Source organism: Muscardinus avellanarius, assembly GCF_963383645.1.
Source record: "Muscardinus avellanarius genome assembly, chromosome: 4".
NCBI classification, from domain to species: Eukaryota; Metazoa; Chordata; class Mammalia; order Rodentia; family Gliridae; genus Muscardinus; species Muscardinus avellanarius.
In genome coordinates this window covers 116,358,049-116,384,817 of record NC_137789.1, presented here as the reverse complement: position 1 = coordinate 116,384,817, position 26,769 = coordinate 116,358,049, and the positions used below count along the sequence as shown (strand labels likewise).

The window sequence follows — 26,769 nt, the reverse complement described above, 5'->3', positions numbered from 1 at the left end:
GGGCCGGGGCGGGGGCAGGGAGCATGCCTACTTTCTCCCAGGGTAGTAGATGGCAGCGGTGTGACTTCTTTGGTTCATCTGTTCTGTCTGCTCACATTTCTGTTGGAATCTTTAAGAGACACGGCCTTACGGCTGTCCCTCGGCCAAGACTGACAGAGTCCCCAGCCAGCTTATTCAAAGCGCCTCTTGCCACAGGTTCGGCGGCGTGGGAACTCACTCACATCCAGTTGCTGGGAAACTGCTGTGTCTGCCCCCCCCCCCACGGTCTGCCCCCGTACACAGCAGGCACCCAGGGCTCCTTAAAGTTCGTCACTTTCCACTACGCTCCGAGAGGCGCACGAATACACCATGGTGCTTTCCACAGAGGAGAAGGCAGAGAAGATGTCAAGTCCTTTACTGGTGAGAGACCCGTAGCGACTGCCGCTGGGCCGGATGGACATGGGCGGTGGGATCTGCTGGTGCCACTGAGCTGGAAGATGGACCAGAGTGTGTTACGGTCAAAGGGACAGTCTGGCGGGCACGCCGCCGGTGTCTACATATATGTTGGCCTGCAATACCTCATTTGTAAAAGGAAGCAAATCCTTCCCTGCCAAGGATGGGAAAGCCGGGCTAGTGATCTCTGCATGCGTGTGTGTGTGTGTGTGGGGTACTAGGAATTGAACCTAAGAGCGTTCTACCTCCAAGCTACGACCTCAGACCTACTTTTTTAAAAACAGGGACTCACTAGGTTGTTGAGGGTCTTGCTAAGTTGAGCAAGCTGAGCCGCTGAGACCAGCTGAGGCTGGTCCCAAATGTACTGTCTCCCTGTCTCAGCCTCCCAGGTACTGGGATTACAGGTGTATACCACCACACCCAGCTCGGGCTAGTGATCCTAATAAGCCCCTAATAAAAAATCTGTAATTATAACTCATAAAGAGAATCCTCCCCTCTCTTTTCTGGTGCTAGGGATCTAACCCAGGGGCATTGGACTTCCAAGCTACACCCTCAGCCCTATTTTATTCTTTTTATTTTGAAAGAATGTCTCAATAAGTTGCCGAGAGTCTCCCTAAGTTGCTGAGGCAAAGGAGAATTTGTTAAGTGTCCATGTTCACCAAGCACCGTTCAAAGGAGGCCTTGATGTCGGCAGACACGGTTCTTAGTTTTGAACACTTGTCTCCAATTCAGAGTTACCAAGCCATCTCCCGGCTCAGTTTCTGAGGATTCTGATGTGGAGAAGGAGGTGCACTGGGTGGGCTCTGGATTCTAGGAAGTTGGGTCCCTGTTTAGCATGCTTTCTGATTTATAAATTGGTCCCTTGTTGATTTTATTATCTTCAATCAGTATTTTTGGAGTCTAAATTCTTCTGAATGAATTTTTTAAAATTTGGGAAGCTAAGCTGGGCGTGGTGGCGCACACTTGTAATCCCCGCGCTTGGGAGGCTGAGACATGAGGATCGCACAGGTTCGAAGCCAGCCTCAGCTACTTAGTGAGGCTCTCAGCAACTTAGTGAGAGTCTGTTTCCAAATAAAATGTAAAAATAGGTCTGGGAGTATAGCCCGGAGGTAGAAAGCCTCTGGGTTCCACCCCCAGTACCACAAAAAAAAAAAAAAAAAAAAAAAAAAATTGGGAAGCTATAATGCATAAGGTAAAACTTCCACCTAAAAAAATGTAGCTTGGAGGTAGAATGTCCCTGGGTTCAATCAGTACCCCCCCAAAAAAGTATACTGAAACTGGGCATGGTGGCACACACTTGTAATCCCAGCATTTGGGAGGCTGAGACTGGAGGATCACAGGTTGAGGATAGCCTCAGCTACTTAGTGAGGGAGGCCCTCTGCAATTCAGTGAGACCCTGTTTCAAAATAAAGAATAAATAGAGATGGGGGTGTAGCTTGGAGGTAGAATGGCCCTGCATTTCAACCCTATTACCACACACACACACACACACACACACACACACACACACACACACACAAACAGAGAGAGAGAGAGAAAACCGCATCCTTTCTCTGCTCTCTCTGACATCTTTTTTAATTTTTATTTTTTGTGGTGCCGGGGATGGAACCCAGGAGCATTCTACCTCTGAGAAACACAGCCCCAGCCTTATATTTTTATTCTTTATTTTGAAACAGGGTCTCACTGAGTTGCAAAGGACCTCACTAAGTAGCTGAGGCTGTCCTCAAACCACGATCCTCCTGTCTCCGCCTCCCAAATTCTGGGATTACAAGCATGAGCCGCCACACCTGGCTACATCTTTTATTTATTTATTTATTTATTTATTTATTTATTTATTTATGGAACTGGGGATTTAACCCAGGAGTATTTTACCTCCAGGTTACACTCCTAGCTCTATTTTTTATCTGTATTTTGAAACAAGGTCTCACTAAGTGGCAGAGGACCTCACTAAGTAGCTGAGGCTGGCTGTGAACCTTCAATCCTCCTGTCTCAGCCTCCCAAGTACTGGGATTACAAGCATGTGCCATCATGCCTGTCTGAAATGACTTTAAAAACCCCCTCTTAAGCACTATAATATATTCAGTTCATTTATAGAAACATACTATGCTTAGGCTTGAAAAATAATTTCAGAGCTGCCTGTCACACACAGCTGTACCATGAAGGCCATTGCACTTACCATAAATATCCAGTCTAGCGGTGCACGATACGATGCCAGCTTCGTTCTTGGCTGACAACGTGTACCAGCCAGCATCTGATTTCTTGGCTGGCTGAATAAGGAGGCAGACATACCCCGTTGTGTCCTGGTGCATACTGGAGAAAAGAAAGAACATACCATTTTTAGATATGTAAAAAAAATTTTTTGTACCTCTGAGCAACATCTCCTCGGCCCTTTTATTTTTTGGTGGTACTGGGGATGGAACCCTTCTACCTCCGGGCTACACTCCCAGACCTATTTTATATTTTTTTATTTGAAAAAAGGGTCTCTTAGCCGGGTGTGGTGGCACACGCTTGTAATCCCAGTAGTAGAGAGGCTGAGACAGGAGGATCACGGTTCGTGGACAGCCTCAGCTACTTAGTGAGGCTTTCTGCAACTCAGTGAGACCCTGTTTCAAAATAAAAAATAAAAAAAAATTGGGCAGGAGGTGTAGCTCGGATGTCAAATGCCTCTGGGTCCCATCCCCAAACCTGTAAAATAAATAAATAAATAAATAAATAAATAAATAAATAAATAGAAAAAAGGGTCTCTTAAGCCAGTGAGGCTGGCTTTGAACCTGCGCGATCCTCCTGTCTCCGCCTCCCAAGCATGGGGATAACAAGCGTGTGCCACCATGCCCAGCAGAATATAATCATATTTTATCCAGGAGTGGGAGCACCTACGTCAAGCTTTGGGGAACTCTGAGAACTTTTTGGCTCTAAAGGGAAGAAAGGAGAGCTAATCAGACAAGGCAAACCCAAAGGTCAAAGAAGTCACAAAAGAGCAGCGAGTGAGCCACACTCCAGAAGGGCCGCCTTCACTCTTCTTGGTTCTGACCTAGCTACTTCTGAGCCTGCCACAGCTCGTGTGCTGGGTCGAGGAACAGCAAGAGCTCCTTGAACTCAAAGAATAAACCAGTGTTTCCCTTTTGTTGAAAGCTATTATCATATGTCCCAGAATTTATAAATAAGAGTAAATAAAGTAATATCAAGCATAACAAGAATAGAGTAAGAAAGCATCCCTCACAACCTTACCAACGAACACACTGGCTACCTTCGCTTTGTTAGGGGCAGGCCCTCGGCCCTTTTCTTCCTCTCTTTTGCTCGCTGGCAATGGCCCACCACTGCCATTCAGCACCCCCACCAGAGGTTAAGAGCAAGGGACCTCTGGTGAAACTGTGAGCCCGAATCAACCTTTTTACTTTATAAGTTGATTACCTCAGGTATTTATTAAAGTGATGGTAACGTGGCTTTTTACTCCAAAGAGCTTTTCTAGCTGGACGTGGTGGCGCACGCTTGTAATCTCAGCGCTTGGGAGGCTGAGACAGGAGGATCGCACGGGTTCAAAGCCAGCCTCAGATACTTAGTGAGGCTCTCAGCAACTTAGTGAGACCCTGTTTCCAAATAAAATATAAAATAGGTCTGGGAGTATAGCCCGGAGGTAGGAAGCCTCTAGGTTCCACCCCCAGTACCACCAAAAAACCCCCCAAAAAACAAAACAAAAAAAAACCCAAAGAGCTTTTCTGGGTAATAATATGACTGAAGACACATGACACAAACATGCAAGATTTTCATAAATTCTTTGTACATATATATATATATATATATATATATATATATATATATATATATATATATTGTGGTACTGGGGGTGGAACCCAGAGGCTTCCTACCTCCGGGCTATACTCCAGCCCTATTTATTTGGAAACAGCGTCTCACTAAGTTGCTGAGAGCCTCACTAAGTAGCTGAGGCTGGCTTCGAACCCGTGCGATCCTCCTGTCTCAGCCTCCCAAGCGTGGGGATTACAAGCGTGCGCCACCACGCCTGGCTCTCTTTGTATATTTTTAAGCTTTCATTTATTTATTTATTTATTTATTTATTTATTTATTTATTTATTATTATTATTTTTGGTGGTACTGGGAGTGGAACCCAGGGGCTTTCTACCTCCGGGTTATAGGGTTATAATCCCAGACCTATTTTATATTTTATTTGAAGGTGTTTTTTTTTTTGTGGGTCTGGGAATGGAACCCAGGGGCATTTGACTTCTGAGCTACATCCCCTGCCCTATTTTTTAATCTTTATTTTGAAACCGGGGCTCACTGAGTTGCAGAGGGCCTCACTAAGTAGCTGAGGCTGTCCGCAAACCGCGATTCTCCGGTCTCAGCCTCTTGAATGCTGGGATTACAAGTGTGTGCCACCATGCCTGGCTATTTTATATTTTATTTGGAAACAGGGTTTCACTAAGTTGTTGAGAGCCTCACTAAGTAGCTGAGGCTGGCTTTGAACCTGTGCAATCCTCTTGTCTTAGCCTCCCAAGCACGGGGATTACAAGCATGTGCCACCACGCCTGGCTTATTTATTTTTTATATTTATTTACATATTTATTTATGGTACTGGGGATGGAACCCAGGGACATTCTACATCCAAGCTATACCACCCATCCCTATTTTTTATTCTTTATTTTGAAACAGGGTCTCACTGAGTTGCAAAGGTCCTCACTAAGTAGCTGAGGCTGTCCTGGAACCACTATCTTCTTGTCTCAGCCTCCTAAATGCTGGGATTACAAGCATGCACCACCATGCCTGGCCCAGCTTTACTTTTAAGTTTTTAAAGTTTTAAAACTCTGAGACAGCCATTCAGTGGACTACCACTCAGCAACAGAAAGGAATACATTCTTGCCGGGTGTGGTGGCACACACTTATAATCCCCGCACTTGGGAGGCAGGGACAGGAAGATCGCACAGGTTCGAAGCCAGCCGCGCTGGTTTAAGAGACCCTGTTTCCAAATAAAAATATAAAATAGGTCTGGGAGCGTAGCCCGGAGGTAGAAGGGTTCCATCCCCAGCACCACAAAAAAAAAAAAAAAAAAAAGAAAAGAAAAGAAAAGAATAAATTCTTGATACACATATTAACACTAACACAGATGAAACTCGAGAGTTTTTCTTAGATGGGGGTGGGAGAACATACCTATAATTCCAGTACTTGGGTGGCTAAGACAGGAGGCTTGCAGATTTGAGGTCAACCTCACAATTTAGTGAGACTCTCACAACCTAGCAAGACTTTGTTTAAAACAAAAAAATGGCTGGGGGTGTAGCTCAGAGGTTGAATGTCCCTGGGTTAAATACCCAGTACAAAGCAAAAAAAGAAAGAAAGGAAGAAGAGCTTCAAGTTAAATAAAAGAAGCCAGACGTGAAATGCTGCAGAGTTCTTTGGGGTCCCCACCAAGCCCCACTAAGAATAAAGCCCCTCTGGCGGTGGGGCCGCGTACCTGACCCTCTCTCTGGTGAAAGGGATGGTCTCGTTGTCCTTCTTCCAGTAGAACACCGGCGGGGGCATGCCGATCACACGGCACTCCAGTCTCACCGGGTGGCCCTCGGGGACGCCGCTGTTCTGCAGTTTCTCCAGGATGACGGGCGCTTTCTTCACCTCTTTGGCTGAACAAGAGAAAGGACTTTCTCGTTAGAGTAGCAGCTGCCTGAGGTTCACGCCTCAAACCCACTCTGTTCTGGGGTTCTGGGATTGAACAGAGTAGACGCGCACCTGCCTCTTAAAGAGAACCTCTGCCCTGATGAAGGTCCGTGAAGAGTTAAAAAAGAAATGGGCCAGCCACCTCTGCACGGCCCAAGCGAGACAGCACTCCAAGACTGAGACCACACAGTGGGGTGGAAACGCTAGGAATGGCGGAATTAAAGGAATTTGTTTTATGGAGAAAGAATAAAATTGACTCTTGTATAATAAAATTGACTCTTTTGTGGTACTAGGGATTGAACTCAGGGGCATTCTACCTCTGCGCTACATCTCCAGCCCTTTTTAATTTTAATTTTTTGGTGTGGTATGGGGGGGGGTGGAACCCAGGGGCTTTTCTACATCTGGGCTATATTACCAGACCTATTTTATACTTTATCTGGAGACAGGGTCTCACTGAGTTGCTGAGAGGCTCACTCAGTAGCTGAGGCTGGCTTTGAACCTGCGCGATCCTCCTGTCTCAGTCGCCCAAGCGCTGGGATTACAAGTGCGCACCACCACACCTAGCTTCTTTTTAATTTTTTTTTTTAAATTTTGAAATAACGTCTTGCTAAGTTGCTGAAGGCCTCACTAAGTTGCTGAGGCTGTCCTGAAACCTGCGACCCTCCTATCTCAGCCCCCGAGTACTGGGATTAGACACATACCACCACACCTGTCTCTTTTTTCCTCTTGTGGAGGCATTTTATTCATAGCAGATATGTAGTTTGTTCTCCAACTTTTTTTGTATAATACTGGGGATGGAACCCAAGGGCATTCCACCTCCAAAATACACCCCCAGCCCTATTTTTGGTTCTTTATTTTGAAACAGGGTCTCACTGAGTTGCAGAGGGCCTCACCAAGTAGTTGAGGCTGTCCGCAAACATGCAATTCTCCTTTCTCAGCCTCCCACGCGCTGGGATTACAAGCGTGCGTAACCACGTCCAGCTAGCAATTATCTTCTGTGAACATCAGTTTCATAATTTCTAAAATGCTTTGTTCAGCTTCCAGTTCCGAGAAAATTAAATTAAATTAAAAAATTAAGAGGGCTGGGGAAAGCCAGGTGTGGTAGTGCATGCTTGTAATCCCAGCATTTGGGAGGCTGAGACGGGAGGATTGCGCAGGTTCGAAGCCAGCCCCAGCTACTTAGTGAGGCCCTTTGCAACTCAGTGAGACCCTGTTTCAAAATAAAGAAAAAAAATAGGGATGGGGTGTAGCTTGGAAGTTTCATACCCAGTATCGCTAAATAAATAAATAAATAAATAAATAAATAATTTTTTAAAAAGGGCTGGGATATAGCTCAGTACTACAATGCTCCTGGGTTCAATTCCCACTATCAAAACAAAACAGTGGGCCTGGGATGTAGCTCAGTGGTAGAGTATTATGCCTAGCACGCACAAAGCCCTAGGTTCAATTCCCAGTACTGCAAAAAAAAAAAAATTTTTATTTCAGCATTCGGGAGGCTGAGACCGGAGGATCGCGGTTCACGGACAGCCTCAGCTACTTAGTGAGGCCCTCTGCAACTCAGTGAGACCCAGTTTCAAAAAAAAGAATAAAAAATAGGGCAGGGGGTGTAGCTCAGAGGTCGAATGCCCCTGGGTTCCACCCCAGACCCACAAAACAAAACAAAACAAAAAACAGCTGGGCAGCTGGGCGTGGTGGCGCATGCTTGTAATCCCAGCGCTTGGGAGGCTGAGACAGGAGGATCGCACAGGTTCGAAGCCAGCCTCAGCTACTTAGTGAGGCTCTCAGCAACCTAGTGAGACCCTGTTTCCAAATAAAATATAAAATAGGTCTGGGCATATAGCCCGGAGGTAGAAAAGCCCCTGGGTTCCTAGAGAGAGCTGGATGCTGATGCCACCGTGACCTTGTTACGGGGCTGCACAGATAGCAAGGAAGGCCCTGGCCCAGCTCTGCGCTAACGTTTAATTGTGGTTGGCGTGCTGTCCCGCAGGCTTGGAACCTTGCAGGTGATGACTTCCTGCCGTCCTCCGCAGGCATCGCAGTGTTTGGTTTACATCACTTTTATGAGATAAGAATTTGTTTGTTCAGTTGCCAATTGGACACCTGTGCCGAGCACCTGCCATGCTCCAGGCACTGAGGTGGACGTCTGGCTGCGGAAACTCTTCACGGGGCAAAGAAGCAAAGTGGCCACAGGAGGCCAAGCGTGCCCACAAGCCCCTCGCTCCCGAGAGCGAGGACACGGGAGGGCAGCAAGGAGCGGCGGTGCCTGGGCGGTGGCGTCTGAGCTAGGCTTTAGAAAACGAACAGGTGGCTACTGGCAAAGGAAGACATTCTGGGCAGGCCGGGCATGGTGGCGCACGCTTGTAGTCCAGGCCTTGGGAGACTGAGACAGGAGGGTCAAAGGTTCACAGGCAGCCTCCGCTACTTTGAGGCCCTTCACAGCTTAGGGAGACCCCGTTTCAAAATAAGGAATAAAAGCGCACGCTTGTAATGCCCGCGCTTGGGAGGCTGAGACAGGAGGATCGCGCAGGTTCGAAGCCAGAAGCCAGCCTCCGCTGGCTTAAGAGACCCTGTTTCCAAATTTAAAAAACTAAATATAAAATAGGTCTGGGAGTGTAGCCCAGAGGTAGAAGGCCCCTGAGGTCCATCCCCAGAACCATCAAAAAAGAAAAAAGAAAAAAAGGAATAAAAAATAGGGCTAGGGTATAGCTCCAAGTAGAATGCCTCTGGTTTAAATCCCCACTACTGAAAGAGAGAGAGAGAGAGACAGACAGACAGACAGACAGCCAGACAGACAGACAGCCTAGGCAGAAGGGTCACTGGTACAAAGGCGTGCCACTTAGGGGTATGATCTGGACAAATGACTGCAATTTAGTGAGGGTCAATAAATCAATTACTTGATTGCCTAATAATCCATTACAATGGTTCTCATTTATTTATGTGTAATATGTACAAGATGCCACATTACATTTTTACATTAATACATGTTTTTGAAAGCGATGTATGTAGCCAGGCAAGGTGGGACATGTCTGTAATCCCAGTATTTGGGAGGCTGCAACAGGAGGATCATGGGTTGGAGGACAGCCTCAGCAACATAGTGAGACTCTTAGCAACCCAGTGACACCCTGTTTCCAGACCAAAAAAAAAAAAAAAAAGGGCTGGGAGGTGTAACGCTGAGGTAGAACACCCCTGGGCTCAGTCCCCAGTACCAACTAAAAAAGAAAAAAGAAAAGAAAAGAAAGAAAAGCAAGCAATGTAGGAAATATGGTCCTTACGACAGTGAAGGGGAAGCCAAGAATGTTGCCTCCAAGCATGAGGGCCTCCCGTCAGAGGCTCTGCGTGTTTGTGCGCTCATTGTGAAGGAGGCCGCGACGAGGGGCGTTAGCAGCAAAACTTACCTACTACAGTGAGCTCCAGACTAAAGGAATTCTGCCCGGTTTTGTTGGTGGCCACGCACGTGTAGGTCCCGGCATCGCGCTGGGTGAGCGGGTCAATGAGCAGAGAGTGGACTCCCGTCTCCCTCACCAGCATCTTGTGGGAGGCGTCTGGGAGCACAGGCCGGCCATTGAGCAGCCACGTCAGCTCAGGGGGCGGCAAGCCACTCACCTATTAGACAACAGGACAGATTGAAGACGGGCAGGCTTGCTGGGTGGCTGAATTCCCCATCGTCGTTTGGTACCAAATGACGCGAACCTCCCCACGGAGGCTTGGAGAAAAGAGGGGGCTGAATGAATGGCTGCAGGAGTTTAAACTGTATGGAATTTTGACCTCACTTTAGGGCATGATTAATTATTCCATTATATTCTAGATGAGAATAAATAAGAAGATAACACAGGCCAGCAACAACGATACCAGAAATGATATATTGTTGACGGACTTAATAATAAACACGAGTTACATAGGAGAAAGTAGGATAGTAAGCCAGCGTTCTCAAATTTTGCTGCATGTTATGGGCCATGTTTAAAAATCCCGATGATGGCCGGGCGTGGTGGCGCACGCTTGTAATCCCCGCGCTTGGGAGGCAGAGACAGGAGAATCGCGCAGGTTCGAAGCCAGTCGCGTGCGCTGGCTTAGGAGACCCTGTTTCCAAATAAAAATGTAAAAATAGGTCTGGGAGTGTAGCCCGGAGGGGTAGAAGGGCTTCCAGAAACCCCAGTACCACCAAAAAAAAAAAAAAAAAAAATCCCGATGATGTACTGGGTGTGGTGGCACATGCCTACCATCCCAGGACCTGAGAGGCTGAGACTTGAGGATTGCAGGCTTGAGGCCGGCCTCCACAACTTAGTGAGGTTCCTCAGCACTTAGTGAGACCCCATTTCCAGAATCACTAAGAGAGATGGAGGGTGAGTGTGAGAAACCACCTTCCGCTCTCGTATATTGCCTCAGCCATCTTTTCACAACTGTGATGTGGAAAGTGCTGTATTCAGAACAGGCGCTCGAAGGATACAAAAACCACACTTTTGGCTTCTTAGCAAGGTTTTTCCAGGCACTAGAGGAAAATGTCTGGATTGTATCATTTCATTGGTTGTCTTCTAAAAACGCAGAGTTAACTTGATATAATAGTAATGTAATTTTTTTTTTTTTTTTTTTGCGGGTCTGGGGATGGAACCCAGGACCTCTGAGCTACACCCCCTGCCCAATTTTTTATTCTTTATTTTGAAACAGGGTCTCACTGAGTTGCGAAGGGCCTCACTAAGTAGCTGAAATTGTCCACGAACCACCATCCTCTGGTGTTAGCCTCCGGAATGCTGCAATTACAAGTGTGCGCCACCACGCCCGGCTATGTAGTTATTATTAAAATATGACACTTTAACATTTTCATGAAGTCGCCGGGCATGGTGGCGCACGCTTGTAATCCCCGCGCTTGGGAGGCTGAGACAGGAGGATCACACAGGTTCGAAGCCAGCCTCAGCTACTTAGTGAGGCTCTCAGCAACTTAGTGAGACCCTGTTTCCAGATAAAATATAAAAAAAGTCTGGGAGTATAGCCTGGAGGTAGAAAGCCCCTGGGTTCTACCCCCAGTACTACCAAAAAAAAAAAAATTGTTATGAAGTCAAAAGCCAGGTGTGGTGGCGCACACTTGTAATCCCAGAGTTTAGGAGGCTGAGACAGGAGGATCACAGGTTCAAAGCCAGCCTCAGATACTTAGTGAGACCCTATTTCCAAATAAAGTATAAAATAGGTTTGGAGTATAGCCCAGAGGTAGAAAAGCCCCTGGTTCTACCCCCAGTAACCCCTCCCCCCCCACACACAAATTTCATGAAATCACTTGTGGCGGCACATGCTTGTAATCCCAGTACTTGGGAGTCTGAGACAGGAGAATTGCAGATTTGCAGGCAACCTCAGCTACTTAGTGAGACCCTCTGCAATTTAGTGAGACTGTTTCAAAATAAAGAAAAAATAGGACTGGGGGTGGAGCTCTGGATTCAATCTTTAGTACCACAAAATTTTTTTTTTTCATGAAATAGTTTTGTCTGCTATTAAATGCTCCAAAAGAGCATATGGGGCGGGGGGAGATATCTCCCTTCCCTAGGAAAAAATCCACAAAACAAATACAAACAAAAATAAATGCAGCTGGACCTGGTGGTGCACACTTATAATCCCAGCGTTCCGGAGGCTGAGACAGGAGGATCGCAGTTCACGGACAGCCTCAGCTACTTAGTGAGGCCTTTTGCAACTCAGTGAGACCCTGTTTCAAAATAAAAAATAAAAAATAGGGCTGGGGGTGTAGCTCAGAGGTAGAATGCCCCTGGGCTCCCTTCACAGTACCACAAAAAATAATAAATAAAAATAAAAAGTAAAAAGTAAATGCAAACAGACAACTCAAAACAAAATCTGAACCAATCTGGAACTGAGGATGGCGCTGAGTTTACCTTACAATCCAGCCGGCAGAGGCGCCCCTCATGCGCCACCATGTCCCCGGGAGCCTGCAGGAAATGTGGCCGGAAGAAGCGTTCCTGGAGGGGCTCTTTGTCTCTTTCTTGCGTTCGGGACCGTCCCCTATAATAAGCATGTTCAGGTGTCAAACACAGGAGCTGATTTACAACTTAAAACAACAGACATTGAGGCATGGCTACAGGGATACACAAGAAACAGATTTTTGGGGTGTGGGGAGAGGAGGAAGGCTTGCTGGACCAAAGCCCAAATAATAATGATGATGATGAAGAAGAAGAAGAAGAAGAAGAAGAAGAAGAAGAAGAAGAAGAAGAAGCAATAGTGTTGAGCTAATTTAAAAAAAAAAAAATTGAGCCGGGCGTGGTGGCGCACACTTGTAAGCCCCGCGCTAGAGAGGCTGAGACAGGAGGATCGCACGGGTTCGAAGCCAGCCTCAGCTGGCTTAAGAGACCCCGTTTCCAAATAAAGTATAAAATGGGTCTGGGAGTGTAGCCTGGAGGTAGAAGGGCCCCGGGTTCCATCCCCAGTACCACCAATAAATAAATAAATAAATATTAAAAAAATAGAGGCCAGGTCTGGTGGTGCACGCTTGTAATCCCAGCATTCAGGAGGCTGAGACAGGAGGATCACGGTTTGAAGACAGTCTCAGCTACTTAGTGAGGATCTTTGCAACTCAGTGAGACCCCGTTTCAAAATAAAGAATAAAAAAATAGGGCTGGGGGTATAGCTCGGAAGTAGAATGCCCCTGGGTTCCATCCCCAGTACTGAAAATAAAAAATAGAGTGGTAAATGTTTCATGCACTGTAGGATTATTGCATGAGCTCTCTAATCAAATAAAGACGCTTTAGTTTTTTTCTCTCTGGAGTCATTCTGGGTTAAGTGACTCTGTTCCCCTTGCTGTCGGCTTGGCCAGTTGTTCAAAAGTTATCAAAATAAATCAGTATTTAATCTGACCTTCAAATGAGAGCCAAAGGAAAAGTCCTGTTTATTATCCAGAACAGGGCAACTGCGATCACTGTGCTTTTTGAATAATAAAATTTAATCTGGCTATAAATGATGGCAGACTGTTAAAGACAACTAGGAACTTAGTTAAGACTGACCAACAGTAACAGCTGTGTTTAAGAGGGGAAAACATGAAGAAAATATAGTTGCAAGGGTGGTGAAATACTGTACCTGAAACACGGGAGACTATTTTTATTCCTTTGGTAAGTCACACTTAATTCACATGGGTCAGCAACTATGGAATGCTTGCTAAGACTTTGTGACACCATCGACTCAGGGGGAATTCAAGCTCTTTTAGTGATTGGGAAAATTAGAGAGGGGAAGAACAACCGAATTGTTTTAGTTGAGATAACAGAGATAACATGAAAACATTCATTCTATGTGCATATAATCATTACAGGTTTCTGTTTTACTATAGAAAAGATGGTGATTTGATTCCCAAAGCCTCATTTATATATTATAAGCACAGATGCTACTGATGGCTACAAAAATTTGAACCATTAATAGTATGCCAAGCCGGGCGTGGTGGCGCATGCTTGTAATCCCAGCATTTGGGAGGCTAAGACAGGAGGATCAGGGTTCACGGACAGCCTCAGCTACTTAGTGAGGCCCTTTGCAACCCAGTGAGATCCTGTTTCAAAGTAAAGAATAGCCGGGCGTGGTGGCCCAAGCTTGTAATCCCCATGCTTGGGAGGCTGAGATAGGAGGATCACACAAGTTAGAAGCCAGTCTCAGCTACTTAGTGAGGCTCTTAGCAACTTAGTGAGACCCTGTTTCCAAATAAAAATATAAAATAGGGCTGGGAGTATAGCCCGGAGGTAGAAAGCCTCTGGGTTCCACCCCCAGTACCACACACACACACAAAAAAAATAAAAAATAGGGCTGAGGGTGGAGCTTAAAGGTAGAATGCCCCTGGGGTCCATCCCAGTATATATATATATATATATATATATATATATATATATATATATATATATATATATATTATGCCAAAATCTTTCTCAACTGTTATCACTTGGGGATTTTGTCAAAATGCAGGTGCTGCTGGCGTGGTGCACCCCTGCCAAGCCCAGTACATGAGAACTTGAGACAGGAGGATCGCAGATTTGCAGCCAGCCTCAGCAACTCAGTGAGCCCATTTCAAACTAAAAAATGAAACAGGGCTCGGAGTGTAGCTCAGAGGTACAATGCCCCTGGGTTCAATCTCTAGTACCAAGAAAAACAAATGCAGGTTATGATTCAGTAGAACTGTGGTGGGCTGCAATTCTGCGTTTCCAACAAGTTTCCAGGTAATAGTGGTGCTGCAGGCAGAGAAATACTTTTTTTTTTTTTTTTTTGTACTGGGGATTGAACCCAGAGGCATTCCACCTCCAAGCTACACTCCCATCCCAGCCTGATTTTCCTTTTTTCAGTACTAGGGATGGAACCCAGGGGCGTTCTACCTCTGTGCTACATCTTCAGCCCTATTTTTTATTCTTTATTTTGAAACAGAGTCTCACTGAGTTGCAAAGGGCCTCACTAAGTAGTTGAGGCTGTCTGCAAACCATGATCCTCCTGTCTCAGCCTCCCAGATGTGTGTGCTACCACATCTGGCTTCTGATTTTATTTCTTATTTGGAAAAAGGGCCTCACTAAGTTGCTGAGAGCTTCACCAAATGGCCAAGGCTGGCTTTGAATCTGCAATCTTCCTATCTCAGCCTCCTAAGTACTGACCTTACAAATGTTCACCAGCACACCAGTCTGGAAGACTACCTTGAAACATCAGTTTGCATTGAAACAATTCTGGTGCTCACCAAGGTGGGCAAAAACCTGGTGGGCAGGCAAGTGGGATGGACGGGGAGAAGGTCTTTACCTGTGAGACTGGCCGGCAGGGGAGAGGCGATTGCGTAAGGGCAGACTCTGTACCATCAAGTGTCCTGAACAGCTGATTCTCCCCTGAGAAACAAAATAAACAAGATTAATGAAAGAATCCAGCTGGGCATGGAGACACAGGTTGAGGCAGGGGGCGCGCAAGTTCCAGGTCAGCTTGGGCAACTTAGCAAGGCACTGTCTCGACAATAAAGTGAAAAGGGATGAGGAAGCTGGGCGTGGTGGCGCACACCCGTAATCCCAGCATTCGGGAGGCTGAGACCAGAGGATCACGGTTCACAGACAGCCTCAGCTACTTCGTGAGGCCCTCTTCAACTCAGCGAGACCCTATTTCAAAATAAAGAATAAAAGGTAGGGCTGGGGGTGTAGCTTGGAGGTTGAATGTCCCTGGGTTCCATTCCCAGACCTACAAAATAAATAAATAAGTAAATGAAAAATAAAAAAGAGATGAGAGTGTAACTTAAAAGTAGGGTGCTCAAGTGTGAGGGCCTCGGTTCAATTCCAAGTATCAAAAGAAAAAGAAATCCACATTTTTCAATTTACATAACTGTTTTCTGTACCAGAACATTAGAACATGTTAGCTAGTAAACGTGTTTCTTTGGGGGAAAGGAATTAAAGCAATATAATATCATTTCTTTAATCATTGTTAATATTCCAGGGAGAGCTGAGAACTTTTTAAGAATATTATAATGAGTTTCATTTTTAACCTGACAAACAGAACAAATGTAAAAAAAAAAGGTTTTATTTTTATTTATTTATTTATTTATTTATTTATTTTTTTTATTTTTTTGGTGGTACTGGGGGTGGTACAGATGCTTTCTACCTCCGGGCTATACTCCCAGACCTTTTTTTTAATATTTTATTTGGAAACAGGGTCTCACTAAGTTTCTGGAAGCCTCACTGAGTAGCTGAGGCTGGCTTCAAACCCATGCGATCCTCCTGTCTCAGCCTCCCAAGCGCGGAGATTACAAACGTGCGCCACCACGCCCAGCAAAAAAAAGGTTTTAAAATTCTTGTGTGCCGCCGGGCGTGGTGGCGCACGCTTGTAATCCCTGCGCTTGGGAGGCAGAGACAGGAGGATCGCGCAGGTTCGAAGCCAGCCACGCGCGCTGGCTTAGGAGACCCTGTTTCCAAATGAAAATGTAAAATAGGTCTGGGAGTGTAGCCCGGAGGTAGAAGGGCTTCCAGGAACCCCAGTACCACCAAAAAAAAAAAAAAAAAAAAAAAAAAATTCTTGTGTGGTGGTAGCTCACACCTGTCATCCTACTACTTGGGAGGCTGAGACAGGAGGATCACAGGTTTGTGGCCAGCCTCAGCAATTTAGCCGAGGCCCTCGACAACTTAGTGAGACCCTGTTCCAAAATAAAGAATGAAAGGAGATGGGGACATATCTCAGAGGCAAGAATGCCCCAGGATTCAGTCCCCAGTACCACACACACACACACACACACACACACACACACACACACGAATGTAATGCTATTTATAGCCACAATGCAGAAAGCACAGCCAAATATTGTTATTTGTTATTACTTTTCTTCATCAAAATTGACATTTTGCAGGGCGCATTAGTGTCCACCTATAATCCCAGTACTTGGGAGGCTCAGACAGGCAGAATGTAGATTCAAGAACAGCCTAAGCAATGTAGTGCAGCCCTTAGCGATCTAGCAAGACCCTGTTTCAAAACAAAAATAAAAAGGGCCGGGGATGTAGACTGGAGATAGAATGCCCGTGGGTTCAATCCCCAAAACAGAAACAAAACAAAAAACTTGAAACTGACATTTCAATAAAAAGAGTGGAGGAGAGAAGAAATCATAGTTCTGTACTTTCTATTTGAATAGTAATTGAAGATATTTATTCTGCCCTATCCTTCAGGGGAATTTTAAGATTTGTGCTCATTCAAAAAAGGAAAGTGAAGCTGTGCATGGTGGTGCATGCTTGTAATTCCAGTGTTGGGAGGCTGAGACAAGAGGATGGCAGGTTTGCAGCCAGCCTCAGATACTTAGTAGGCCCTCCGCAATTTAGTGAGGCCGTGTTTCAAAATAAAGAACACAAGCCAGGTGTGGTGGTGAGCGCTTGTAATCCCAGCATTCGGGAGGCTAAAACAGGAGGATCTCGGTTTGTGGACAGCCTCAGCTAGTACTTAGTGAGGTCCTTTGCAACTCAGTGAGATCTGGTTTCAAAATAAAGACTAAAAAATAGGGGTGTGGGTGTGGCTTGGAGATAAAACACCCCTGGGTCCATCCCTAGTTCTGCAAAAAAAAAAAAAAAAAAAGGGTGGAGGTATAGCTCAGAGGTAGAATGCCTATGGGTTCAATCCCCGGTATCTCACACTGTACACACAACGGAAAGTAAAAAGATTATGACTTTCTAACTTTGGTTTTCTTTTGGTGGTACTGGGGGTGGAACCCAGGGGCTTTTCTACCTCTGGGCTGTACTCCCAGACCTATTTTACACTTTATTTTGAAACAGGATCTCACTAAGTTGCTGAGAGCCTCACTAAGTAGCTGAGGCTGGCTTCAAACCTGTGCGATCCTCCTGTCTCAGCCTCCCAAGTGCTGGGATTACAAGCGTGCGCCACCACGCCTGGCTAATTTTCTTTCTTTCTTTTTTTTTTTTTGGTGGTACTGGGGTTCCTGGAAGCCCTTCTATCTCCGGCCTACACTCCCAGACCTATTTTATATTTTATTTGGAAACAGGGTCTCTTAAGCCAGTGAGGCTGGCTTCGAACCTGCGCGATCCTCCTGTCTCCGCCTCCCAAGCGCGGGGATTACAAGAGTGCACCACCATGCCCGGCTCTAACTTTTAACAAAAGAAAAAAAAGATAAACAGTATTATGACTTTGATAGGCAATTAAAGCTTTTTTGAAACAATTTGCCTATTCCCTAAAGAACAAAAATGACAATATTTGGTGGAATGATCAACCCAATGACTTCGTGACTCCTTTTTTTTTTTTTGTAGTATTGGGCCACCACTCCCGGCTACTTATTGACTCTTTGAGAGAGCTAATGAGTTGGCTAACACCAGATTTCGCAGGATAGGTCTGGGAGGTTTCGAAAGAGACAGTGCTGCTCTCCTTCAGCCATGGCTGAAGGGCCAAGTGGCCCCTTGGTGTCTGACCAGTCTCTTCACTGAGTTCCTGGCTCTAGTTATACAATCCCAACGCTCCTATTCACTTCCTCCCATGCCTTGTAACTCGCTCTTCTCAAGGCCTCATGCACAACCGCATCGCCCCGCCCTTCGTGCGTGGCCAGTGGACCCGACCCGTGTCCCCACCTGGGGGTTGGCGGCCATGATGGTGTAGTTGCCGTCATCCTCGCCGGTGGTGGATTCGATGTGCAGAGAACACGTCCCGTCGCCTTCTCGCCTCATTTTGCAGTGCTCGTTTTTCTTAGAAATCTGCTTCCCATCTTTGAACCAGTAAACCTGAAGTGGAACATAAACGAGAAGAATATATATGCCCCGTTCCTAACATCTTTAGAGGATAAAGAACGAGGGAAGCCGGGCATGGTGGTGCACACCTGTAATTCCAGTATTTGGGGACCAGAGACGGGGAGCGCAGATTCGAGGGCAACCTCAGCAATTTAGCAAGACCCTCTGCAACTTAGCAAGACCCTGTTTAAAAAAAATGAATAAAGCCGGGTGTGGTGGTGCACGCTTGTAATCCCCGCGCTTGGGAGGCTGAGACAGGAGGATTGCATGGGTTTGAAGCCAGCCTCAGCTACTTAGTGAGGCTCTCAGCAACTTAGTGAAACCCTGTTTCTAATAAAATATAAAATAGGTCTGGGAGTGTAGCCCAGAGGTAGAATGTCTCTGGGTTCCACCCCCAGTACCACTAAAAAAAAACACAAAAAGAATAAGGGCTTAGAGTATAGCCAAGAGGTAGAATCTCCTGGGTCCAATCCCTAGTACAAAAAAAAAAAAAAAAAAAAAAATGGAACTAGGGGAGGGATGAGGAAGGGATGATTACCATCTTTACACGTCAGTCATCCTTTTTTTAAACAGTAGAATGACATATGATTTATTCATATAATCAACATGAGATATTCAAAATTCATTAAGTAAGCAATTACCCTAAGTTCAAGTCTCCTACAGTTGCGGATCTCAGCACCTCACCTTGCATGAAAGGACAGTATGGTTTATTATTCAAAGTAGAATAAGGCTAGATTAATTCACTAAATTTCTCATCTAGCCAACATTTATTTATTTATTTATTTATTTATTTAGTTAGTTAGTTAGTTAGTTATGGGTACTGGGGATGGAACCCCAAGGCATTCAATCTCCATATTATACCACCAACCTGATTTTATGTCTTATTTGGAAACAGTGTCTCACTAAATTGCATAAGGCCTCACTTAGTTGCCAAGGCTGGCTTCAAACCTGTGATCCTCCTGTCTCAGCCTTCCAAGTACCGGGATTACAAGCGTGCACCACCACACCTGGCTCCAACATTGAAATGTGTTCATTTTCATGGTAAATGATGCATGTGTCAAGGAGTTAGCTCAGAGATACAGCGCTGGCTACAGCACCTTCCTCAAGATGTCCTGGTACCTAGTCACACACGCTTACACCATGCCCATGTTCGTGACAGCAGAGAGATCCCTGCCGCAGCCGCACCACACGTAAACCCTTCTCTCAGCTGACTGGCCAAAGAATCTGCTGACTCATAAGATTCTTCAGTGGCTGGTGCTAGCAGTATGACATTTTGAGCATTTACCAACTTCATAGTAAGGGTACAAATGTAGCCCACTTTGTTCAACAAGCAGGCGGTGGACAGCCAACAGGTATTATATAGAACGAAAAATATCAGTTTAACCAATTTGATGCCTAAGAGAATCCATGGTCCAAAATAATATAGTATCATGACTAAGGAATTTATCTTCAATTTCAGTCTCATTTCTTATTAGCTTCTTTTTAGTCAAATTATCTGAGGTTTTTTTTTTTTGTTTGTTTTGTTTTTTTGTTTTTGTGGTACTGAGGGTAGAACCCAGGAGCTTTTCTACCTCCAGGCTATACTACCATACCTATTTTATTTATTTATTTATTTAATTTATTTTGCGGGTCTGGGGATGGAACCCAGGGGCTTTTCTACCTCCAGGCTATACTCCCATACCTATTTTATTTATTTATTTTATTTATTTATTTTGCAGGTCTGGGGATGGAACCCAGGGGCATTCGACATCTGAGCTACACCCCCTGCCCTATTTTTTATTCTGTATTTTGAAACAGGGTCTCACTATGTAGCTGAGGCTGTCCGCAAACTGCGATCCTCCAGTCTCAGCCTCCCAAATGCTGGGATGACAAGCGTGCACCACCACACCTGGATCCCAGACCTGTTTTATACATTATTTGGAAACAGGGTCTCACTAAGTTGCTGAGAGCCTCACTAAGTAGCTGAGGCTGGCTTCGAACCTGTGCGATCCTCCGGTCTCAGTCTCCCAAGTGCGGGGATTACAAGTGTGTGCCACCACACTCAGCTAAATTATCTGAGTTTTGCTAATTTATTTGCCTTTTTTCTGTCTCTCTCCTTTTTTTCTTTTCTTCTTCTTTTTTTTTTTTTTTTTTGGCGGGTCTGGGGATGGAACCAAGGGGCATTTGACCTCCGAGCTACACCCCCTGCCCAATTTTTTATTCTTTATTTTGAAACCGGGTCTCACTGAGTTGCAGAGGGCCTCACTAAGTAGCTGAGGCTGTCCGCGAACCGCGATCCTCCAGGTCTCAGCCTTCCGAATGCTGGGATTACAAGCGTGCGCCACCACGCCCGGCCTCTTCTTCTTTTTTTAATCTGAGGATTGAATCCAGGGGCGTTCTACCTCTGAGCTACACCCCCAGCTCTTTGTATTTTGTGTTTTGAAAGAGGGTCTCTCTAAGGTGCTGAGGCTGGATTCAACTCAGGGACATTCTACCTCTGAGCTACACTCCCAGCCCTATTTTATTTTTTATTGTGAAACATCTAAGTTGCTGAGGGTTTGCTAAATTGCCGAGGCTGGCCTGCGACCCGCAATCCTCCTGTCTCGGCCTCCCAAGTATTGGGAATACAGGTATGTGGCATCAGGCCTGGCACGGGTTTTGCTAATCTCACGGCATGGTACTGGGTGTCATTCCCTCCTAGACACCTCACTAGTATAGTAAGACTTACTGGAAGACACTACTGTTCTGGGCTATTGGTTGGTCAACTGGCCGTTCATCTTCCCCTACCTTTGGTACAGGTATGCCAACAATTTTGCAGGTGAACGTGACTGGGGAGCCTTCTGTAACCCGGAAGTGCTTGAGCCTTTTGTCAAAGATGGGAGCAATACACTTGCCCGTGGGGATCTCTTCGTGATGGATTTCGTCATCAGATTCGTCAACAGGTGTACGTTCCAAGCGAAATTCAATTTCATTCATCAGCCTCTGTTCAAAGCTTGAAATTTTGTACTCCTGTCAAAATGACACATCTGTTCAAATTTCAATTTCAACAGCAAGGTAAAAATATACATCAGTATAATAGAGGATACAGCTTTTTAAGATACAGATGTTAGATTTATACCATGAAATCTTCATCAACCTGGCATATTCCAGTTTTAGTTCCTCACCATGGAACACTAAAGAAAATTGCAGTGTTTCCACTAAAATCCCAGGCTGCCTTGGGGTGTGTGTGTGTGTGTGTGTGTGTGTCTGCATTAGTTACTGAAGATTGAACCTAAGGGCATTCTACCTCCTTGAAACCCTTCTACCTTCGGGCTACACTCCCAGACCTATTTTATATATATATATATATTTTTTATTTGGAAACAGGGTCTCTTAAGCCAGTGAGGCTGACTTCAAACCTGAGCAATCCTCCTGTCTCCACCTCCCTTGCATGGGGATTATAAGCGTGCGGCACCATGCCCAACTGAAACAATCTTATTTGGTCGCTGAGGGCCTTGCTGACCTCGAACCTGTGCCTCAGCCTTTCAAATCCTGAGATTACAGAATATGCCACTATGCCTAGCTTGCCTTCGTGAATTCTGATTCCTCCTGCCCTAGAGCACAGAGCTCCAGGAGACAGGAGGATCATAGGTTCACAGCCAGACTCAGCTACTTAGTGAGGTCTTCTGCAACTTAGTGAGGCCCTGTTTCAAAACAAAGAATAAAAAATAGAGCTTAGAGGTAGGATGTCCCTGGGTTGATTTCCAGTACCACAAAAATAAATAAATAAATATGCAAAACTGCCTATGGAGTTGTTTTGGCAAAGCCATTATGCTCTGCATCCTGATACGTGCCTGCATCACCAACTTCCAGTTTCTTCTGGACATTTCCATCTGTAAACTCGAGGAAAACCTGTCTTGAAGCAATCTCTTAACCCATCATGTCTGCCTTCACTGTGTCTTCTGTTCCTTGAGCAACAAAACTATTGGATATAACTCCGGGGCTAGAGGTGGAGCTTGGTAGCAGAGCGCTTTCCTAGCATGGCCCAGGCTTTGATGTCCAGCACTGTCACCACCCCACAACAGAAAGAAATAACTCTCTTGTTCCAGAACCAGTTCCTTACCACCTGTCCTCTTGCTGGCCTCCTCCAATTATGCTCCTATTCTGTTCACTTGAAATTGCTGCTGTCAAGGTCTCCAGATTTGTCACATCGAATTATCACCTCTGTGTTCTAACCTCACTCAACCTCTCAGTAGCACTGATCAGAGAGGACTCTTCCTCCTCCTCTTTTATTTATTTATTTATTTATTTATTTATTTATTTATTTATTTATTTGTGGTGCTGGGGATTGAATCCAGGGACATTCTACCTATGAGCTACATCCCCTATTTTATTTCTTACTTTGAAACAGGCCCTCCCTAAATTGCAGAGAGCCTCACTAAGTAGCTGAGGCTGGCTACAAACCTGTGATCTTTCTGTCTCAGCCTCCCGAATACAGCATCACCATGCCCAGCTGTAGTTAACTTTCATCTCTCTCTCTCTCTCTCTCTCTCTCTCTCTCTCTCTCTCTCTCCTCCTCCTCCTCCTCCTCCTCCTTTGTCGTCGTCTTCTTCTTCTTCTTCTTCTTCTTCTTCTTCTTCTTCTTCTTCTTCTTCTTCTTCTTCTTCTTTTCTCTCTCTCTCTCTCTCTCTCTCTCTCTCTCTTTCTTCTTCTCTCTCTCTCTCTTTTTCTTTTTGGGTCTGGGGATAGAACCCAGGGACTTTCTACCTCCGAGCTACACCCCCTGCCCTATTTTTTATTCTTTATTTTGAAACCGGTCTCACTGAGTTGCAGAGGGCCTCACTAAGTAGCTGAGGCTGTTTTCGAACTGCGATCCTCTGGTCTCAGCCTCCGGAATGCTGGAATTATAAGCGTGCACCACCACGCCCTGCTCTTTTTTTTTTTTTTTTTTTTTTTTTGCAGTACCAGGGATTGAACCCAGGGGCATGCTACCTCCGAGTTACATCCCCAGCCCTATTTTTTATTCTTTATTTTGAAACAGGGTCTTGAGTCAGGCGTGGTGGCACACACTTGTAATTCCAGCATTTGGAAGGCTGAGACAGGAGGATTGTGATATATCTGAGCTACAACCCCAGCCCTCGTTTTTAGTCTTTTTATTATTGAAACAGGGTGTCACTGCGTTGCAAAACGGCCTCACTAAGTGGCTGAGGCTGTCTGCGAACCGCGATCCCCGTCTCAGCCTCCCAAATGCTGGGATTACAAGCGTGCGCCACCATGTCCGGGTTGAAAGAGTTATTAATGCCTGTGTGTCTCCTGCTTCCACCCCCAGGCCCAGGAAACCCAGGGTGCACCCCAACTCTAGTGGACTGCAGCTGATGTAGTGAACCCAACTGGAGAGCTTGCTTTGCGCTCCCCTATGGTTAGAAGGGCACAGTAGAGCCAGGCATGGTGGTGCACACCTGTAATTCAGTACTTGGGAGGCTGAGACAGGAGGATTGCAGGTTCAAAGCCAGCCTCACTAACTTAGTGAGACTCTGTTTCAAAAAAAAAAAAAAAAAGAAAGAAAGAAAGAAAGAAAAAAGAAAAGAAATATAGCCAGGCGTGGTGGCACACTCTTGTAATCCCAGCATTCGGGAGGCTGAGACCAGAGGATCGTGGTTCGAGGACAGCCTCAGCTACTTATTGAGGCCCTCTGCAACTCAGTGAGACCCTGTTTCAAAATAAAGAATAAAAAATTGAGCTGAGAGTATAGCTCACAGGTAGACTGGCCCCGGGTTATATCCCTAGTACCGCAAAAAAAAAAAAAAAAAAATATTTCCAGTATCACACACACACTAAAAAAGGACATGGGGTTGGTGTCTGACTCCTGCTAAGAGGGAAGAGGGGGCTGTGCTGTGGCATCACACCTGGAGCATGGCGGGGCAGCCATGGGCATGCAAGACAGCCCTGTGGGGCCGGCTTAGGTCCTTCCATGAGTGAGAAAGAAAGAAATCAGGAACAGAAGTTAGTGAAGTGGGAGGAGAGAACGCATAAAAAAGAGAGACTGCTCACACTTCCCCTCTATCCTTAGGTTTGCCACGCGGAGCCATCTCTAGGGTATGAGGTGGGGCTGGAATGTTTCTATGTCTTTTTTTAAGTACTTAATTTTTGGTACTGGGGATTGAACCCGGAGGTATCCTTCCTCTGAGATACATACACTCTAGCCCTATTTTATTTTAATTTTGAAACATGGTCTCACTAGGCTGCTGCGAATCTCACTACTTGCTGAGGCTGTCCTTCATTCAACCTGCAGTCCTCCGGTCTCAACCTCCCAAGTACTGGACTTACAGGCGTGCGCCACCAAGCGCAGCCGAATTGATGGTGTTTTGAAGAGCTTTGCTCTATTCAAGGATAGTTAACCCTTCTACATATAAATCCAAGTTGTCATTATAAGTCATAACCAACGTGGCTTCAATTTCATAGGGAAATCTGCAAACGCAGGCAATATGTTTAAGTTAAATTTAAAGACATTTTCTGCTCTGTTCTGCATAAAAATTGCACTGCCAAGCCACTGTCGGTGGACGTGCTTTTAAGCTTGAAGCACTAGATTTATGCTGCGTTCTCCACTTTCTCTTGCCTCATCCTCTTTGTGAGTAAAAGCAGGAGTTTCTGTGTCAGCTGCTCATGGGTGACATCTGTGCTCAAAGGAGAGAGAGTGTGGGTGTGTACACACACCTGGCCAGTAGGGAAATCATATCAGTGATAAATAACCCATCTTTTCTAGGCTCATGAATTGCATAGCATTACTGTTGCTCTAGGAAAGAAAAAAAAAGCTAAAAATTTTAATTTCAGAAGACTATGACCATTGAAAATCTAACCTCATATTTTTCTTTAGATATAATCCTATTAAAGATAATTTGACAACTTGAAACATTACATTTCAGGAACGCATCTGCAAGAGCTTCTTTAAATTGGCAGAACGGTGGAGAGAACTTTCCTTGTGTTGAGAACCACAGTATAATGACAAGTTTCAATCAGACGCAAACACTGCCAAGGAGAGCCCGCGTCCCATCTGGTACCCCAGAGAGCCTGCACCCTCTGCCGGCTTCCTCTATTTTCTAACCTGAGTTTGGGCTTCATGGGCAAATATTTAAATAGAATAAAAGCTTGAGAGAGGTTTCTCAAACAGAATCTATTGTTCCCAGTCGGGCGTGGTGGCGCACGCTTGTAATCCCCGCGCTTGGGAGGCTAAGACAGGAGGATTGCACGGGTTTGAAGCCAGCCTCAGCTACTTAGTGAGGTTTTCAGCAACTTAGTGAGACCCTGTTTCCAAGTAAATAGGTCTGGGAGTATAGCCCGGAGGTAGAAAGCCTCTGGGTTCCACCCCCAGTACCACCAAAAAAAAATCTATTGTTCCCAATAAATTCTGCATATGAAATGCACACATACACATGCACACTCCTAAGAATAAAACCCACTCGTAATCCCAGCGCTTGGGAGGCTGAGATAGGAGGATCTCACAGGTTTGCAGCCAGCCTCAGCTACTGAGTGAGGCTCTCAGCAACTAAGTGAGACTATGTTTCCAAATAAGATATAAAATAGGTCTGGGAGTGTAACCCAGAGGTAGAAAGCTCCTAGGATCCTCAGTATCACCAAAAAGAAAAAAGAAAAAAGAAAAGAAAGAAAGAAATTAAGAAAAAAGAAAAGAAATAAAATTGGTCTTGGGGTATAGCTGGAAGGTAGAATGCCTCTGAGTTTAATCTCCACACATAAAAATAAGATATAAGCCAGGCGTGTTGGTGCACGCTTGTAGTCCCCCCGCCTGGGAGGCAGAGACAGGAGGATTGCACAGGTTCGAAGCCAGCCTCTCTGGCTTAAGAGACCCTGTTTCCAAATAAAAAAATATAAAAATGGGCCTGGGAGTGCAGCCCGGAGGTAGAAGGGTTCCATCCCCAGTACCACAAAAAGAAAGAAAAAAACAAGATACAAAGCCGGGTGTGGTGGCACATGCTTAAATCCCAGCATTTAGGAGACTGAGACAGGAAGATCATGGTTTGTGGACAGCCTCAGCTACTTAGTGAGGAGGCCCTCTGCAACTCAGTGAGACTCTATTTAAAAATAAATAATAAAAAATAGGGCTGGGTTGTAGCTCGGAGATTGGATGCCCCAGAGTTCCACCCCCAGTACTGAAAAAATAAAAAATAAAAAAAGATTTGAGCTGGGCGTGATGGCGCACGCTTGTAATCCCCGCGCTTGGGAGGCAGAGACAGGAGGATCGCGCAGGTTCGAAGCCAGCCACGCGCGCTGGCTTAGGAGACCCTGTTTCCAAATAAAAAAAAAATGTAAAAATAGGTCTGGAAGTGTAGCCCGGAGGTAGAAGGGCTTCCAGGAACCCCAGTACCACACACACACACACAAAAAATTTTGATTATCCAAAGAACAAATGAAAGTCTCAGTTAAGCAAGTAGCCTGTCTTTTTTTTTTGTTTTCCTGATGCTCACACTGGATTTCCTTCTTCCATAGACAGCTTCAACAGGAAGCAAGG

General features: G+C 45.4%; 1 protein-coding gene across 1 annotated transcript in view; it reads right to left on the bottom strand.

Annotated features, from left to right (window-relative positions):
• Positions 1–299: 299 nt before the first annotated feature.
• The window catches only part of MYPN (myopalladin), a gene marked incomplete at both ends in the record, with an annotated part of 99,165 nt that continues 72,695 nt past the window's right edge, over positions 300–26,769 (bottom strand). The window contains 8 exons of the mRNA XM_080693886.1: positions 300–469; positions 2,609–2,742; positions 5,894–6,059; positions 9,489–9,696; positions 11,964–12,090; positions 14,839–14,921; positions 18,132–18,281; positions 21,054–21,275. Coding sequence (XP_080550012.1) covers positions 300–469; positions 2,609–2,742; positions 5,894–6,059; positions 9,489–9,696; positions 11,964–12,090; positions 14,839–14,921; positions 18,132–18,281; positions 21,054–21,275 — 1,260 coding nt within the window. The remainder of the gene's footprint in view (positions 470–2,608; positions 2,743–5,893; positions 6,060–9,488; positions 9,697–11,963; positions 12,091–14,838; positions 14,922–18,131; positions 18,282–21,053; positions 21,276–26,769) is intronic.